At 43.7% G+C, this 17,129-nt stretch overlaps 1 protein-coding gene across 7 annotated transcripts in view; it reads right to left on the bottom strand.

Annotated features, from left to right (window-relative positions):
* EBF1 (EBF transcription factor 1) overlaps positions 1 to 17,129 on the bottom strand; it is a 793,629-nt gene that overhangs the window by 258,093 nt on the left and 518,407 nt on the right. For 5 of the 7 annotated variants that reach the window (XM_077326387.1, XM_077326391.1, XM_077326392.1 and 2 more), the window contains exon 8: positions 4,774 to 4,915. In XM_077326387.1, the coding sequence (XP_077182502.1) occupies positions 4,774 to 4,915 (142 nt within the window). The remainder of the gene's footprint in view (positions 1 to 4,773; positions 4,916 to 17,129) is intronic. The other 2 variants (XM_077326389.1, XM_077326390.1) reach the window with 1 other exon arrangement.

Here is a 17,129-nt window from a genome sequence, read left to right as displayed (position 1 = left end):
CCACATATTGGTAGCAGCCCAGCCCAAACCCCCGCACCAGCTGAGCCAGAGGGCACATAAAGATGTTAAATAAGATAGGAGAGAGGACTTGTGGGACTCCACATGTGAGCTGGTGTTGGTTAGATACCCTCTCTGCTATTACTACCTTCTGTCCGTGGCCCCGGAGGAAGGAATTCAGCCATTTGAGGGTCATTCACTGTATTGTCAAAGCTCCAGGATTAAATTAAAATAAAGCTCCTGTCTATCCTCCAATCCACCAATATCAATGGTAGAGAGCAGAGCAGATCCTGACCTCTGCCACCGGGTCCAAGGTGGATCCCAATAGCCCTCTACCCTTGCAACTGCTGCCAACAAGGCCAGTACAGCTCTCATATTCCCTCAGCTGGCCCACCATGGGTCCTGTTGCAAGTCACCACCAATCCTATGTCAACAGAGGTGCATGTGCAAACAACCATTTTGTTTTGAGGGGATCTAACACCCCCCACATAGCCTCTTGTGGTGCAGGGTGGTAAGGCAGACAACATGCTGTCTGAAGCTCTGATCATGAGGCTGGGAGTTCAATCCCAGCAGCCAGCTCAAGGTAAACTCAGCCTTCCATCCTTCCAAGGTCGGTAAAATGAGTACCCAGCTTGCTGGGGGTAAAACGGTAATGACTGGGGAAGGGAATGGCAAACCACCCCGTATTGAGTCTGCCAAGAAAACGCTAGAGGGTGTTTACTATTCTGGTCATGACAGTATCAGAAGAAATGGTGTGGCCTTTATTATGGATAAGATGACAGTTCGTGCAGTGGAAAATTACACAGCAGTAAATGACTGAATTATGTCCATCCGAATTTGGGGAAAGCCAATGAACACAACTGTTGTACAAATGTATGCACTAACCATGGCTGCTGATGAAAGTGAAATTGAAGATTTCTATGCGAAAGTGCATGAAACAATGAAACAGGTGCCTCAAAAGGACATGATATACATTATTGGGGATTTCAATGCCAAAGTTGGAAATCAACAAGAACAGGGCATCTGCAGTAGGTTTGGACTAGTTGAGCGAAATGAAGCTGGTGACAGACTTATCCAGTTCTGTCAAGAAAATAAACTTACTATCACTAACACCCTCTATGAACAACTGAAATGCCGTTTATATACCTAGACATCTCCAGATGGCATACACCATAATCAGATTGATTTTATCCTTTGCAGTCAGAGATGGCGGAGCTCCATTCTAGCAGTAAAAACATTACCTGGAGCAGATTGTGGCTCTAATCATGAACTGTTGGTTGAAACTCAGACTATGTAATATCAAGAAAAATTTACCCCCAAAGAAGTTTGATGTCACCAAGATTCCACCAACATATGCCACAGAAGTGAGGAACAAATTCGAACTGCTTGATACTATTGAGAAGCTACCTGAGGAATTGTGGCAAGAATTTCAATCTAATGTCATAGAAGCTGCTTTAGAACATATATCATACATATATCATATCATTTTCATTTTTCTGACCCAGATGCAGAACTTTACACTTATCTTTATCAAGATGCAATTTAATAAAGATAAGTGTAAAGTTCTGCATCTGGGTCAGAAAAATGAAAAGCATGCCTACTGGATGGGGGATACGCTTCTAGGTAGCACTGTGTGTGAACGAGACCTTGGGGTACTTGTGGATTGTAAACTGAACATGAGCAGGCAGTGTGATGCAGCGGTACAAAAGGCAAATGCCATTTTGGGCTGTATCAACAGAGCCATCACATCAAAATCACAAGATGTCATAGTCCCATTGTATACGGCACTGGTCAGACCACACCTGGAGTACTGTGTGCAGTTCTGGAGGCCTCACTTCAAGAAGGACATCGATAAAATTGAAAGGGTACAGAGGAGAGCGACGAAGATGATCTGGGGCCAAGGGACCAAGCCCTATGAAGATAGGTTGAGGGATTTGGGAATGTTCAGCCTGGAGAAAAGGAGGTTGAGAGGGGACATGATAGCCCTCTTTAAGTATTTGAAAGGTTGTCACTTGGAGGAGGGCAGGATGCTGTTTCTGCTGGCTGCAGAGGAAAGGACACGCAGTAATGGGTTTAAACTTCAAGTACAACGATATAGGCTAGATATCAGGAAAAAGTTTTTCTCAGTCAGAGTAGTTCAGCAGTGGAATAGGCTGCCTAAGGAGGTGGTGAGCTCCCCCTCACTGGCAGTCTTCAAGCAAAGGTTGGATACACACTTTTCTTGGATGCTTTAGGATGCTTAGGGCTAATCCTGCGTTGAGCAGGGGGTTGGACTAGATGGCCTGTATGACCCCTTCCAACTCTATGATTCTATGATTCTATGATCATACAAAAAGCCAGAAAGAAGAGGCAAATGGTTAACATCTTACACCATTAAAATTGCTGAAAAACGAAGAGCAGCAAAAGCTGCTGGCGAGAGAGACGAATTCAGGAGGATAAATGCCTCCTGTACTGCCAGTCAAGATTTTCAATGTGCTGTCAGTCAAGATAAGGAAGCGTATTGGAAGGAAGGGTGCAAGTGACTGGAAGAGACCAGAAGCCTCTTTGCTCAGGTGAAATAAGTCCAGAGCACCTTCACTGTTCGTAAAGTGAACATCAAAGACAAGAATGAAAAAGACTTGACTGACCAAGCCAACATCAAGGATCAATGGTGACAATATGCAGATGAATTATATGCAAACACCAAGGTGCCTCAGCCAAAAACACCTGACACGAATTGGAACCGCCTATATACTGGAAGAAGAAGTGATCTGGGCTCTGAAACAGCTCCCAAATAATACGGCTCCTGGTATAGGTAACATTCCAGTGGAACTACTCAGATCTGTTTCACCAGCAGCAATCAATTCTTATGTCAAAATGACTGGGAAACTGGCACATGGCCAATAGACTGGAAAAGGTCTGTTTTTATCCCATTACTAAAGAAAGGTGATACTCGCATCTGCTCAAACTATCAAACCATAGCCATGATCTCCCATGCGAGATTTTACATCTTACATCTTAAGATTTTACATCTTATTGAAGATAATTCAAAACTGTCTCAAATCAACCATTAATGCTCAGTTACCGGAGACCACATTGTAAATTTGCGCTGGATTCTTGAAAAACCCCATGAATATCAAAAGGCCATCTATCTATGTTTTATTGATTATTCTAAAGCTTTTTACTGTGTTGATCACAAGAAGCTATGGGATGCCTTACATGAATTGGGAGTGCCACTTAACCCACCTCATCAGTTCATTGTACACCAACCAGGAGGCCACAGTATGAACAATATATAGAGACACTGATTGGTTCAAGGTCAGCCAAGGAGTGAGACAAGGGTGTATCTTATCACCCTTTCTTTTTAATTATGTGGAAGCTTAATCAGGAAGAATCTACGATCGGAGTCAAAATTGGAGGTTGTAACATCAATAATATCTGCTGTTCAGATGATACAATACTCCTTGCTGAATTGGAGCGTGATTTGAAGACCCTGATAAAGAGACTAAAAGAAGAAAGTGAAAAGATGGGACGATACCTAAATATTCAAAAGACCAAGATCATGACAACTACTGGCAGTCGCATCAAAGTCACAATTGACAATGACAACATTGACTGTGATTTCATCTTTCTTGGCTCTATGATAATTCAAAATGGTGGATGCAGCCATGAAATCAAACAGCGAATAACACGGGACCTGAACACAATGTTAAGCATAAACCGAATATGGAAAAATAGAGATATCAGCCTTAATACAAAGCACCGGCTAGTCAATGCCATTGTCTTTCCCATAACAAACTATGGATGCTAAAGCTGGATCCTGAAAAAACAAGACAGGAGGAAAATAGATGCTTTTGAATTATGGTGTTGGAGACGAATGCTGCGAATAGTATGGACAGCCAAAGTTACCAACAAGATAGTTTTAGAGAGGAGCAAACCAACGATGTCATTAGAAGGCAAGATATTATGGCTAAAGCTCACTTACTTTGGACACATTATGTGATCAAATTTGTTAGAAAAGTCATTAATGCTCAGCATGGTCAGAGGCAAAAGGAAACGTGGTCGCCAAAGGATCCGCTGGCTCGACAAGATCAAAGCCGATATAGGGATGACCATGAACCAACAAAAAGAAGCAGAGACAGAAATGTATGGCGAAAACTTTCCAATAGAATCGCCGAGGGTCGGACACAACTTAATGGATAACATCAGCATCACCACTCAGTTTTGTTGCAAGTAACCCACAGGATGAAAGTGTAATGTATTTCTTAAAATCTGAACATTTTTTTCTAGCCAATATTTGAAAACATAAGGATGGATTCACAAGATTTGTACATTTCATGTCATCACTGCAACTGTCATGTGATAGTCATATATCAATGTGTCACAGTCAGGAGTTCCACATTCTTTCCTGGAGTTTGGGAATATCCAAGTGCACTTGGAATATCCTACTTTAACAGATAAAGTGTGGACAAACAGTGTGCACACTCGAATGCCACAGATCTTGCTGACAGTCTGTTAAAACAAATTAAGACTAACCATAAAGGTGGGAAGGGTGGAAAACTTTCCTACAGCGTTTCATGAACTGGCTGTGTGGGACCTCCCAAATGGTGCTGAAAATACCGCACCAGCTTCAGGCCCCATACTGCTTTAAATTTTAAAAAAAATCTGACCCCTTAATCCTTTGATCCTTATAGGACAACTAGCAATGCAGGAGGGGGGGGACGGGAAACACAAGAGATTGAGTCCAAATAAACTAGTAGTTTAAAGAAACAATGGCAACTAACAAAAAATGCCTACCATGTTCCAGATAAGAAGGCGTACCTTCCGAAGGATCAAGCCTTCGAGCCCTCCGTCCATGTTTGGAGTTGTTGTGGACAAACATGTTATCTGACACTGCCAAGACATGACCGTCCACGTTGACAGTTGTAGACACCACAACCTATGAGCAGAACAGGAAATACTTTAATACAATTTTAAAACAAAATAGGCACAAAGTGTAATAAACTTTCAACCTTAAATAACAGCTGGGGGCTGCACAAAATTGCACTGCTATTTAGCATAATAACCAGTGCTTAGACTGTATGACTCCAACAAGAGGTGCTATTGATGAGTGGATCTTTGGCATCATAAGCTTTGGATGTCATTTTAAGTCAAATTGCACAGTTTGTAGCTGCATGGCAGAACATGTACTGTTAACCATCATTTTAACAAGGAAAGTTTATTAACATTTTTTTAAAAAGAAAAGAATGGGCTGTATTTTACCCAACATCATCCTCTAGTATGAACACTAGAGTAAATGAAGCGGTTGTTGTTGCAAATGAGAACTGATTAAAAAAGAACAGATAAGTGTAAAGTATAAAGTTGGGATGAGAGCAGTCACATGTATCACACTGTTACAGCTATAGCTGCCACAGATGTTTGCAGATCTGTAAAATACATCAGAACAGGGTTCAGTTATTGTAAGTAAGGCATTTTGGAACAGAAATGAATACTGCTTTTCAAAAGTAAATAGACATTTTCTTTGACAAATAATGAAGTTTGAATTCATGCACTTAGTGAATGTTAACAATTGAATTCACATACTTTTTGAATGTTAAACAACCGAAAATGAATATAGATTTTACCTGCAATTTGTAGGATACATAGAATTACATGTTTACAGAATCCAACAAATTCACAAATACAGATTGTAAATTAACAACTTCTCAGCTGACAAATTTTCCAACACATTTCAAACACATATCAGATTTGCAACCAGATACCTGAAACAATTGTAAGTGAAACAGCTTCTTTTATGTAAGTGATGTAGAACAGGGATAGTAAACCTGTGGTCCTCCAGATGTCCATGGACTACAATTCCCATGATCCCCTGCCAGCAAATTCGGGCAGGGGCTCATGGGAATTGTAGTCCACGAACACCTGGAGGACCACAGGTTGACTACCCCTGACGTAGAATGCTTTTAAAATATTTTAAAATAAGAATCATAGAATCATAGAATCATAGAGTTGGAAGGGGCCATACAGGCCATCTAGTCCAACCCCCTGCTCAACGCAGGATTAGCCCTAAGCATCCTAAAGCATCCAAGAAAAGTGTGTATCCAACCTTTGCTTGAAGACTTCCAGTGAGGGGGCGCTCACCACCTCCTTAGGCAGCCTATTCCACTGCTGAACTACTCTGACTGTGAAAAACTTTTTCCTGATATCTAGCCTATATCGTTGTACTTGAAGTTTAAACCCATTACTGCGTGTCCTCTCCTCTGCAGCCAGCAGAAACAGCATCCTGCCCTCCTCCAAGTGACAACCTTTCAAATACTTAAAGAGGGCTATCATGTCCTCTCTCAACCTCCTTTTCTCCAGGCTGAACATTCCCAAGTCCCTCAACCTATCTTCATAGGGCTTGGTCCCTTGGCCCCAGATCATCTTCGTCGCTCTCCTCTGTACCCTTTCAATTTTATCGATGTCCTTCTTGAAGTGAGGCCTCCAGAACTGCACACAGTACTCCAGGTGTGGTCTGACCAGTGCCGTATACAATGGGACTATGACATCTTGTGATTTTGATGTGATGCCTCTATTGATACAGCCCAAAATGTTATTTGCCTTTTTTACCGCTGCATCACACTGCCTGCTCATGTTTAGTTTACAATCCACAAGTACCCCAAGGTCTCGTTCACACACAGTGCTACCTAGAAGCGTATCCCCCATCCAGTAGGCATGCTTTTCATTTTTCTGACCCAGATGCAGAACTTTACACTTATCTTTATTAAATTGCATCTTGTTCTCATTTGCCCATTTTTCCATTGTGTTCAGATCTCGTTGAACTCTGTCTCTATCTTCCGGAGTATTTGCCAGTCCTCCCAATTTGGTGTCATCTGCAAACTTGATGAGTAGTCCCTCCACCCCCTCATCTAGATCATTAATAAATATGTTAAAAAGTACCGGGCCGAGCACCGAACCCTGAGGTACCCCGCTACTCACCTCTCTCCAGTCTGATGAAACACCATTGACAACAACTCTTTGAGTGCGGTTCTCTAACCAATTCCCTATCCACCTAACAATCTGAAAATCCAGATTGCAGTCCTTCAACTTATCCATCAGAACATCATGGGGAACCTTGTCAAAAGCTTTACTAAAATCCAAGTAAATGACATCAACCAAATTTCCCCGATCCAGCAAACCTGTTACTTGGTCAAAAAAGGAAACTAGGTTGGTCTGGCAGGACCTGTTGGAGACAAATCCATGCTGACTTCCTTGGATCACCAAATTGTCCTCCAGATGTTTGCAGATCGCTCCCTTTAATATCTGCTCCATTATCTTCCCCACAACAGAGGTCAGACTCACTGGTCTGTAGTTTCCCGGGTCATCCTTCCTCCCTTTTTTGAAGATCGGAATAACGTTTGCTCTTTTCCAGTCCTCCGGGACATCTCCAGTCCTTAAAGAGGTTCCGAAGATGATGGACAAGGGCTGTGCAAGTTCTCTGGAAAGTTCTTTGAGTACTCTCGGGTGCATTTCATCTGGACCAGGGGATTTGAACTCATCCAGTGCAGCTAAATGCCTCTCGACAACCTCTCTATCCATGTTAACCTGCCACCCAGACACTATCCTTTGGCTACAGCCATCTCTAGATGTGCCTAAACACATTGACCTGTGGGAAAAAACAGATGTAAAATAGGCACTAAGCCTTTCTGCTTTCTCTGCATCTTTCGTTAGAGTTTGTCCATCCGCACCCAACAGCGGGCCTATTGCCTCTTTTACTTTACGTTTGCTCCTCACGTAACTGAAAAATCTTTTCTTGTTACAATGGGCTTCCCTGGCCAATCTCAGCTCACTCTCAGCTTTGGCCTTTCTGATGATTGATCTACAGTGCCTAGTAACCTGTAGGTACTCTTCTTTAGAGCTCTGTCCTTTCCTCCATTTCCTGAACATTTTCTTTTTCTTTCTTAGTTCCTCTTGAAGTTCTCTGTTCATCCAAATAGGCTTCTTAGAGCTCCTGCAGTGCTTTCGTATTTCTGGAATAGTCATTGATTGAGCATGCAATAGCTCTTGTTTGAGTAGCGCCCACCCTTCACATGCTCCCTTCCCTTCCAGCATTCTCGTCCATGGTATGACACTCATCATGTCTCTGAGTTTATTAAAGTTTGCCCTACGAAAATCCAACATCCGCGTCTGGCTACAAGCTTCCTTGGCTCCCCATCTCAAAAGGAATTCTATGAGGACATGGTCACTTCCCCCTAGGGTCCCCACCTCCTTCACCTCATCCACCAACTCTTGCCTGTTGGTCAGTATTAAGTCCAGTATGGCTGAACCTCTTGTGGGTTCATCTACCATTTGATAAATGAAATTGTCAGCCAGGCAGGTCAGAAACTTGCATGACTGAGGACGCTTCGCAGAGTTTGTTTCCCAGCACACATCTGGGAAATTGAAGTCACCCATGATGACAAGGTCCTTCCGTTTGGATATTTTCTCAAGCTGCTCACAAAGTGCAGCATCCACATCCTCTCGTTGGTCAGGCGGTCGGTAGCAGACACCAACCACCACACTGTTTGTTTTCCCCTCGCTTATTTTCACCCAGATGCTTTCCACTGTAGATATGCTCTCCTTCACTAGAATTTCCTGACAGGTAAGCCCTTTCTTCACATACTCCTCCACCTCTTCGATCTATTCTGTTTTTTCTGAACAGTTCATATCCATCCACTACTACATTCCAGTCATGAGAATCATTCCACCAAGTTTCTGTGATGCCTACTAGATCATACCTTTCCATCAGCATGAGAAGTTCCAGCTCTTCCTTTTTATTGCCCATGCTTTGGGCGTTAGTATAAAGACATCTGAATCCTTTAACTTTTGGTTCCCTATGAGCTGGCCTTGCTGGTTGGGCTGCCTCCGATAGAAGAAGATGCTAAATGCATGTGAGAGAGATGCAGCTGGTAGAACACAACTAATCATATGGTTGCTCCTTCAACAATTCAAGCTTATGGCTAGAAACTATGAACCTCATTACCTGGAAAGCCCTTGTCTTTACTTGAGCTCCAGTGACATCTATGTGAAGTAAAGGAGGCAAAATTGGGATAACTTTGGCCTTGTTGGCCCTATATACAAGGAAGAACTTCTGGCTCTGAAGCTGCACTATTATTAGGTATTCATGGTGCTGTACAACCCTTCACCCTTCCTCTCAAGAAGTTTCGTCTCTAAGGAACTTTCCAAAATAATACTGAGTGAAGGCTTCTTGCCAATAGAGCAATTATTGGAGAATCAACTATTTCCTGAATTAGTGAGTACTCATAGTCTACAGCAGGGTTCCCCAACATGGTGCCTCTGGTTGCTTCCCTGGTGCCTCCTGAGCTTTCCCAAAAGTAGATGAGGGAGGTCACTGTAAAGTAGGGCTTGTTACTGGCTGCCTTCATTCATATGAAAAGGTTTTCTTTGGTTGCAATAGAAGCAACCAAGTTTATGTTCCAATCATCCATATTTGCCCTCTTTTCCCCTTCTTCCTCCCCCTTTCCTTTATTACCTTATGTTCTCCAATCTACTTCACACACACATTCCACACACAATTCCTTTCATTCCTGTTCTGACATTAACTTGTAAAGCAAGGAGTGTTGTATTATCTTTGGTTCTGCAGCTATTTGGGATTGGTGACCAGGCAAACGCCCCGAGGGCCTGGGACTACTGGTAAGTTCATACCTGCAGAGTGAAAAGCCCTACGGGGGGGCATAAGGAACCAGGCGGTCCTGCAGGTAGACTGGAACAAGACCACGTATAGCCTTAAAGGTCAGTACCAAAACCTTGAACTTGACCCAGAAACAGACTGGTAACCAGTGCATATGTCGAAGCACTGGCTGAATACGGGCCCTCCATGATGGAGGGGGTCCAGGGTACACTGAGGCTGCCAGGGTCCAGTGAGGACCCTGGCAGCCGCATTCTGTACCAGCTGCAACTTCCAGATCAAAGACAAGCCCGCGTAGAGCGAGTTACAGTAGTCTAGTCTGGAAGTGACCGTTGCATGGATCACTGTGGCCAAATGGTCTGAGGACAGTTAGGGCGCTAGTAGCCTAGCTTGGCAAAGGTGGAAGAATGCTGTCTAGGCTATTTTCGTAACCTGAGCCTCCATCGAAAGAGAGGTATCAAAGGTCACCCCCAAATTCCTGGCAACTGGTGCTGGTGTTAATTGCACACCATCCAGGCATGAGAGGCACATTTCCTGATCATGCCCTCTTCTACCCAGCCACAGGACCTCTGTCTTGGGGGGTTGAGTCTCAGGCGGCTCTGCCTAAGCCATACAACCACTGCTTCCAAACAGCTGGCAAAGGTACTGGGGGGGGATCTGGTAGTCCATTAGGTAGTAGAGCTGGGAGTCATCTGTATATTGGTGACATCCCAGCCCTTAGCCCCGGAGCAGCTGGACTAGAGGGCGCATATAGTGGGGGAGAGTATCGCCCCCCCTACGGAACCCCACATAGGAACTTCAAGGGTCAGATAACTCATCCCCCACAGGAAACCTCTGTGTCCAGTTCCGGATAAACCATTGCAGCGCAGTCCCCTAATCCTGGTTCTGGCAAGGCCAATATCTCATGGTCGACCACATCAAATGTTCTTCCAACAATAAGTCTATGAAGTAAAACTGATGCTGATGCTGGATAACCATGCTTCTAGTACTCTTTTCCTCATGATAAGACTCCAGCAAAAAAATAAAAGTATAAATTGTTCATAGAATCATAGAATCATAGAGTTGGAAGGTGCCATACAGGCCATCTAGTCCAACCCCCTGCTCAACGCAAGATCAGCCAAAAGAATCCTAAAGCAGGGGTAGTCAACCTGTGGCCCTCCAGACGTTCATGAACTACAATTCCCATGAGCCCCTGCCAGTGTTTGCTGGAAGGGGCTCATGGGAATTGTAGTCCATGAAAGTCTGGAGGACAACAGGTTGACTACCCCTGTCCTAAAGCATCCAAGAAAAGTGTGTATCCAACCTTTGCTTGAAGACTTCCAGTGAGGGGGAGCTCACTACCTCCTTAGGCAGCCTATTCCACTGCTGAACTACTCTGACTGTAAAAAATTTTTCCTGATATCTAGCCTATATCGTTCTACTTGTAGTTTAAACCCATTACTGCGTGTCCTTTCCTCTGCAGCCAACGGAAACAGCATCCTGCCCTCCTCCAAGTGACAACCTTTCAAATACTTAGAGGGCTATCATGTCCCTTCTCAACCTCCTTTTCTCCAGGCTGAACATTCCCAAGTCCCTCAACCTATTTTCATAGGGCTTGGTCCCTTGGCCCCAGATCATCCTTGTCGCTCTTCTCTGGACCCTTTCATTTTTATCTACGTCCTTCTTGAAGTGAGGCCTCCAGAACTGCACACAGTACTCCAGGTGTGGTCTGACCAGTGCTGTATACAATGGGACTATGACATCTTGTGATTTTGATGTGATGCCCCTGTTGAAACAGCCCAATATGGCATTTGTCTTTTTTACCGCTGCATCACACTGCCTGCTCATGTTTAGTTTACAATCCACAAGCACCCCAAGGTCTCGTTCACACACAGTGTTACCTAGAAGCGTATCCCCCATCCAGTAGGCATGCTTTTCATTTTTCTGACCCAGATGCAGAACTTTACACTTATCTTTATTAAATTGCATCTTGTTCTCATTTGCCCATTTTTCCATTGTGTTCAGATCTCGTTGAACTCTGTCTCTATCTTCCGGAGTGTTTGCCAGTACTCCCAATTTGGTGTCATCTGCAAACTTGATGAGTAGTCCTTCCACCCCCTCATCTAGATCATTAATAAATATGTTAAAAAGTACCGGGCCGAGCACCGAGCCCTGAGGTACTCCCTCCAGTCTGATGAAACACAATTGACCACAACTCTTTGAGTACGTTTCTGTAACCTATCCACCTAACTATCAGAAAATCCAATTTGGAGTCCTTCAATTTATCCATCAAACATCATGGGGAACCGTATCAAAAGCTTTACTAAAATCCAAGTAAACGATATCAACCGTATTTCCACGATCCAGCAAACCTGTTAATGGATAAGAAAAGGAAACCAGGTTGGTCTGATAGGACCTGTTGGAGACAAATCCATACTGATTTCCTTGGATCACCAAATTGTCCTCCAGGTGTTTGCAGATCGCTCCCTTTAATATCTGCTCCATTGTCTTCCCCAGAACAGAGGTCAAATTCACTGGTCTGTAGTTTCCCAGGTCATCCTTCCTCCCTTTTTTGAAGATCGGAATAACGTCCTCCGGGACATCTCCAGTCCTTAACGAGGTCCCAAAGATGACGGACAAGGGTTGTGCAAGTTCTCCGGAAAGTTCTTTAAGCACTCTCGGGTGCATTTGATCCGGCCCAGGGGATTTGAACTCATCCAGTGCACCTAAATGCCTCTCGACAACCTCTCTGTCCATGTTAACCTGCCACCCAGACACTATCTCTTGGCTACTGCCATCTCTAGATGTGCCTAAACTCTTTGACCTGTGGGGAAAAACAGATGTAAAATACGCGCTGAGCCTTTCTGCTTTCTCTGCATCCTCCGTTAGAGTTTGTCCATCCGTACCTAACAGTGGGCCTGCCTCCTTTACTTTATGTTTGTTCTGACATAACTGAAAAAGCTTTTCTTGTTACAAGTGGGCTTCCCTGGCCAATCTTAGCTCACTCTCAGCTTTGGCCTTTCTGATGATTGATCTACAGTGCCTAGTAACCTGTTCGTACTCTTCTTTAGAGTTCTGTCCTTCCCTCCATTTCCTGAATATTTCCCTTTTCTTTCTTCGTTACTCTTGAAATTTTCTGTTCATCCAAATAGGCTTCTTAGAGCTCCTGCAGTGTTTTCGTCGTTCTGGGATAGTCATTGATTGTGCATGCAATAGCTCTTGTTTGAGTAGTGCCCACCTTTCACATGCTCCCTTCCCTTCCAGCATTCTCGTCCATGGTATGACACTCATCATGTCTCTGAGTTTATTAAAGTTTGTCCTACGAAAACCCAACATCCGCGTCTGGCTACAAGCTTCCTTGCCTCCCCATCTCAAAAGGAATTCTATGAGGACATGGTCACTTCCCCCTAGGGTCCCCACCGTCTTCACCTCATCCACCAACTCTTGCCTGTTGGTCAGTATTAAGTCCAGTATGGCTGAACCTCTTGTGGGTTCATCTACCATTCGATAAATGACATTGTCAGCCAGGCATGTCAGAAACTTGCATGAATCATAGAATCATAGAGTTGGAAGGGGCCATACAGGCCATCTAGTCCAACCCCCTGTTCAACGCAGGACCAGCCCTAAGCATCCAAGAAAAGTGTGCATCCAACCTTTGCTTGAAGACTGCCAGTGAGGGGGAGCTCACCACCTCCTTAGGCAGCCTATTCCACTGCTGAACTACTCTTACTGTGAAAATATTTTCCTGATACCTAGCCTATATGGTTGTACCTGAAGTTTAAACCCATTACTGCGTGTCCTCGCCTCTGCAGCCAACAGAAACAGCATCCTGCCCTCATCCAAGTGAAAACCTTTCAAATGCTTAAAGAGGGCTATCATGTCCCCTCTCAACTTCCTTTTCTCCAGGCTGAACATTCCTAAGTCCCTCAACCTATCTTCATAGGGTTTGGTCCCTTGGCCCCAGATTATCTTCGTCGCTCTCCTCTGTACCCTTTCAATTTTATCTACGTCCTTCTTGAAGTGAGGCCTCCAGAACTGCACACAGTACTCCAGGTGTGGTCTGACCAGTGCCGTATACGATGGGACTATGACATCTTGTGATTTTGATGTGATGCCCCTGCTGATACAGCCCAAAATAGCATTCGCCTTTTTTACCGCTGCATCACACTGCCTGCTCATGTTTAGTTTACAATCCACAAGTACTCCAAGGTCTTGTTCACACACAGTTACCTAGTAGCGTATCCCCCATCCAGTAGGCATGCTTTTCATTTTTCTGACCCAGATGCAGAACTTTACACTTATCTTTATTAAATTGCATCTTGTTCTCATTTGCCCATTTTTCCATTGTGTTCAGATCTTGTTAAAATCTGTCTCTATCTTCCGGCGTATTTGCCAGTCCTCCCAATTTGGTGTCATCTGTAAACTTGATGAGTAGTCCCTCCACCCCCTCATCTAGATCATTAATAAATATGTTAAAAAGTACCGGCCCGAGCACCGAACCCTGATATACCCCGCTACTCACCTCTCTCCAGTCTGATGAAACATCATTGACAATAACTCTTTGAGTGTGGTTCTCTAACCAATTCCCTATCCACTTAACTATCTGAAAATCCAGATTGCAGTCCTTCAACTTATCCATCAGAACAACATGGGGAACCCTGTCAAAAGCTTTACTAAAATCCAAGTAAATGACATCAACCCAATTTCCCAGATCCAGCAAACCTATTACTTGGTCAAAAAAGTAAACCAGGTTGGTCTGGCAGCACCTGATGGAGACAAATCCATGCTGACTTCCTTGGATAACCAAACTGTCCTCCAGATGTTTGCAGATCGCTCCCTTTAATATCTGCTCCATTATCTTCCACACAACAGAGATCAAACTCACTGGTCTGTAGTTTCCTGGGTCATCCTTCCTCCCTTTTTTGAAGATCGGAATAACGTTTGCTCTCTTCCAGTCCTCCGGGACATCTCCAGTCCTTAAAGAGGTTCCGAAGATGCTGGACAAGGGCTGTGCAAGTTCTCTGGAAAGTTCTTTGAGTACTCTCGGGTGCATTTCATCCGGACCAGGGGATTTGAACTCATCCAATGCAGCTAAATGCCTCTCGACAACCTCTCTATCCATGTTAACCTGCCACCCAGACACTATCCTTTGGCTACGGCCATCTCTAGATGTGCCTAAACACTTTGACCTGTGGGAAAAAACAGATGTAAAATAGGCACTAAGCCTTTCTGCTTTCTCTGCATCCTCCGTTAGAGTTTGTCCATCCGCACCCAATAGTGGGCCTATTGCCTCCTTTATTTTACGTTTGCTCCTCACATAACTGAAAAATCTTTTCTTGTTACAATGGGCTTCCCTGGCCAATCTTAGCTCACTCTCAGCTTTGGTCTTTCTGATGATTGATCTACAGTGCCTAGTAACCTGTAGGTACTCTTCTTTAGAGCTGTGTCCTTCCCTCCATTTCCTGAACATTTTCCTTTTCTTTGACTGAGGACGCTTCGCAGAGTTTGTTTCCCAGCACACATCTGGGAAATTGAAGTCGCCCATGATTACAAGATCCTGCTGCTTGGATATTTTCCCAAGCTGCTCACAAAGTGCAGCATACACATCCTCTCATTGGTCAGGCGGTCGGTAGCAGACACCAACCACCACACTGTTTGTTTTCCCTCTCGCATATTTTCACCCAGATGCTTTCCACTGTAGATATACTCTCTTTCATTAGAAAGGTAAGCCCTTTCCTCACATACAGTGCCACTCCTCCACCTCTTCAATCTATTCTGTTTTTTCTGAACAGTTCATATCCATCCACTATTACATTCCAGTCATGAGAATCATTCCACTAAGTTTCTGTGATGCCTACTAGATCATACCTTTCCATCAGCATGAGAAGTTCCAGCTCTTCCTTCTTATTGCCCATGCTTCGGGAGTTAGTATAAAGGCATCTGAATCCTTTTACTTTTGGTTCCCTATGAGCTGGCCTTTCTGGTTAGGCTGTCCCCGATTGGTCTCCTTCCTTACACTCGCTATGTTGAATGTCTCCTTCCCACTGTGGCTTCAGTTTAAAGCTCTCCTGATGAATCTCCCCAGGTTCCTGCCAAACACATTCTTCCCCAACTTTGACAAGTGCAGTCCACCAGGTGCTAGGAGGCCTTCCTCAAGAAAGCCTATCCCATGGTCCCAGAAACCAAATCTCTCCTGCCGGCACCAACTACGCAGCCACTGATTCACCTCCATTATCTTCCTCTCCCGATGCATTCCTCTTCCCTTGACAGGCAAGACTGAAGAGAATACCACTTGTGCTCCAATTTGCTTGAGCTTCTTCCCTAGATCTTGATAGTCTGTTTTAATAGGAGAGATGGTATTCACGGACATGTCATTCGTATTGATCGAATTTGTTCGAATTCTCAAAGGCTGTCACCGCTGGACTCAACTGATTGTTGTACAGTTTTCAGTCTGGTGGCTGTGGCCTGGTAGTTTGTGTGTGGAGTTTATTAGTAAGTCCATTAGAAACTCCACCCAGACCCAGGAAAAGTGCTTCCTAGTTCCAGTCCATCCTCTGAGAGACTCCCCGATAAGTTAGGAATGTGATACATTACATACACACACACCGCTCAGAAAACCTACAACAGCCAGTACATATGGATTCTGTGTATCAGTATAAAATTTTCCCCAAATCAATTCCATTCTATATGCAATTTTTTTATAGGTAGCAAGACAGCACGATGTAGTACTAGGCACTTGCAACAATGTTCTATTTTTAAAAAATTATGACTCATAGTCCAGTGTGATCTCTCGTTGCCTTGCTTGAATGTGAAAAAAGAAATCGAAAAGTACCCAGAAATATCGAGACACAACCACTAGCTTTATCAAAACAGCATGTGTATTCAGCAAGAAATTTAATAGCAGAGCTATCAAAAGGTAGAGGCCATTTAAATGTCCAAAGTACAGTAGAGATTTTTTAAAGTGCTAAACTCCTATGGTATCATGAGAGGCCATATTTTCAGAAGAGTGCTTCGGAAAGCTGACTATATATATCCACACTCAATGACTACCATTCCTATTCTTACTCTTAACATTCATACTAACAGAATTTTCGCTCTCACTGTCACTCACACTGGTCCTGAGCATTCTGCCTGGCCATAAGCCTCTTTTCCATGAATAGATGCTGCCTTCCAAAACAATAAGAAATGACCTACACTTCTCCTTATATTAATCAAGGAAGGGGGATTAAAAATTGAAACCCACTGAGATATGTTTATTCATCTTACAACCAAATATAATAATTGTCTGTTAATTGCAGTTTCAGCTCCCACTTCATGCTTCAACATGTGAAACAGCAATCAGTCAGCTCCTGTTTAATCCACCTATTATGTTGACTAATTAATTTTGCTCAGTTTATTTCTTCTACCATTATCAACCCATCAGCGGCAAGCATAGTGCTGCAAAGGGGGACCTCAGCCCCTTTGATTGATCACCGATAGATTGACATGCTGATTAATTTAATTAGAATCA

The sequence above is a fragment of the Paroedura picta genome, chromosome 3 (assembly GCF_049243985.1).
Source record: "Paroedura picta isolate Pp20150507F chromosome 3, Ppicta_v3.0, whole genome shotgun sequence".
Taxonomy (NCBI): domain Eukaryota; kingdom Metazoa; phylum Chordata; class Lepidosauria; order Squamata; family Gekkonidae; genus Paroedura; species Paroedura picta.
Note: the sequence above shows the minus strand (reverse complement) of the source record. Positions and strands in the feature narration are given on the sequence as shown.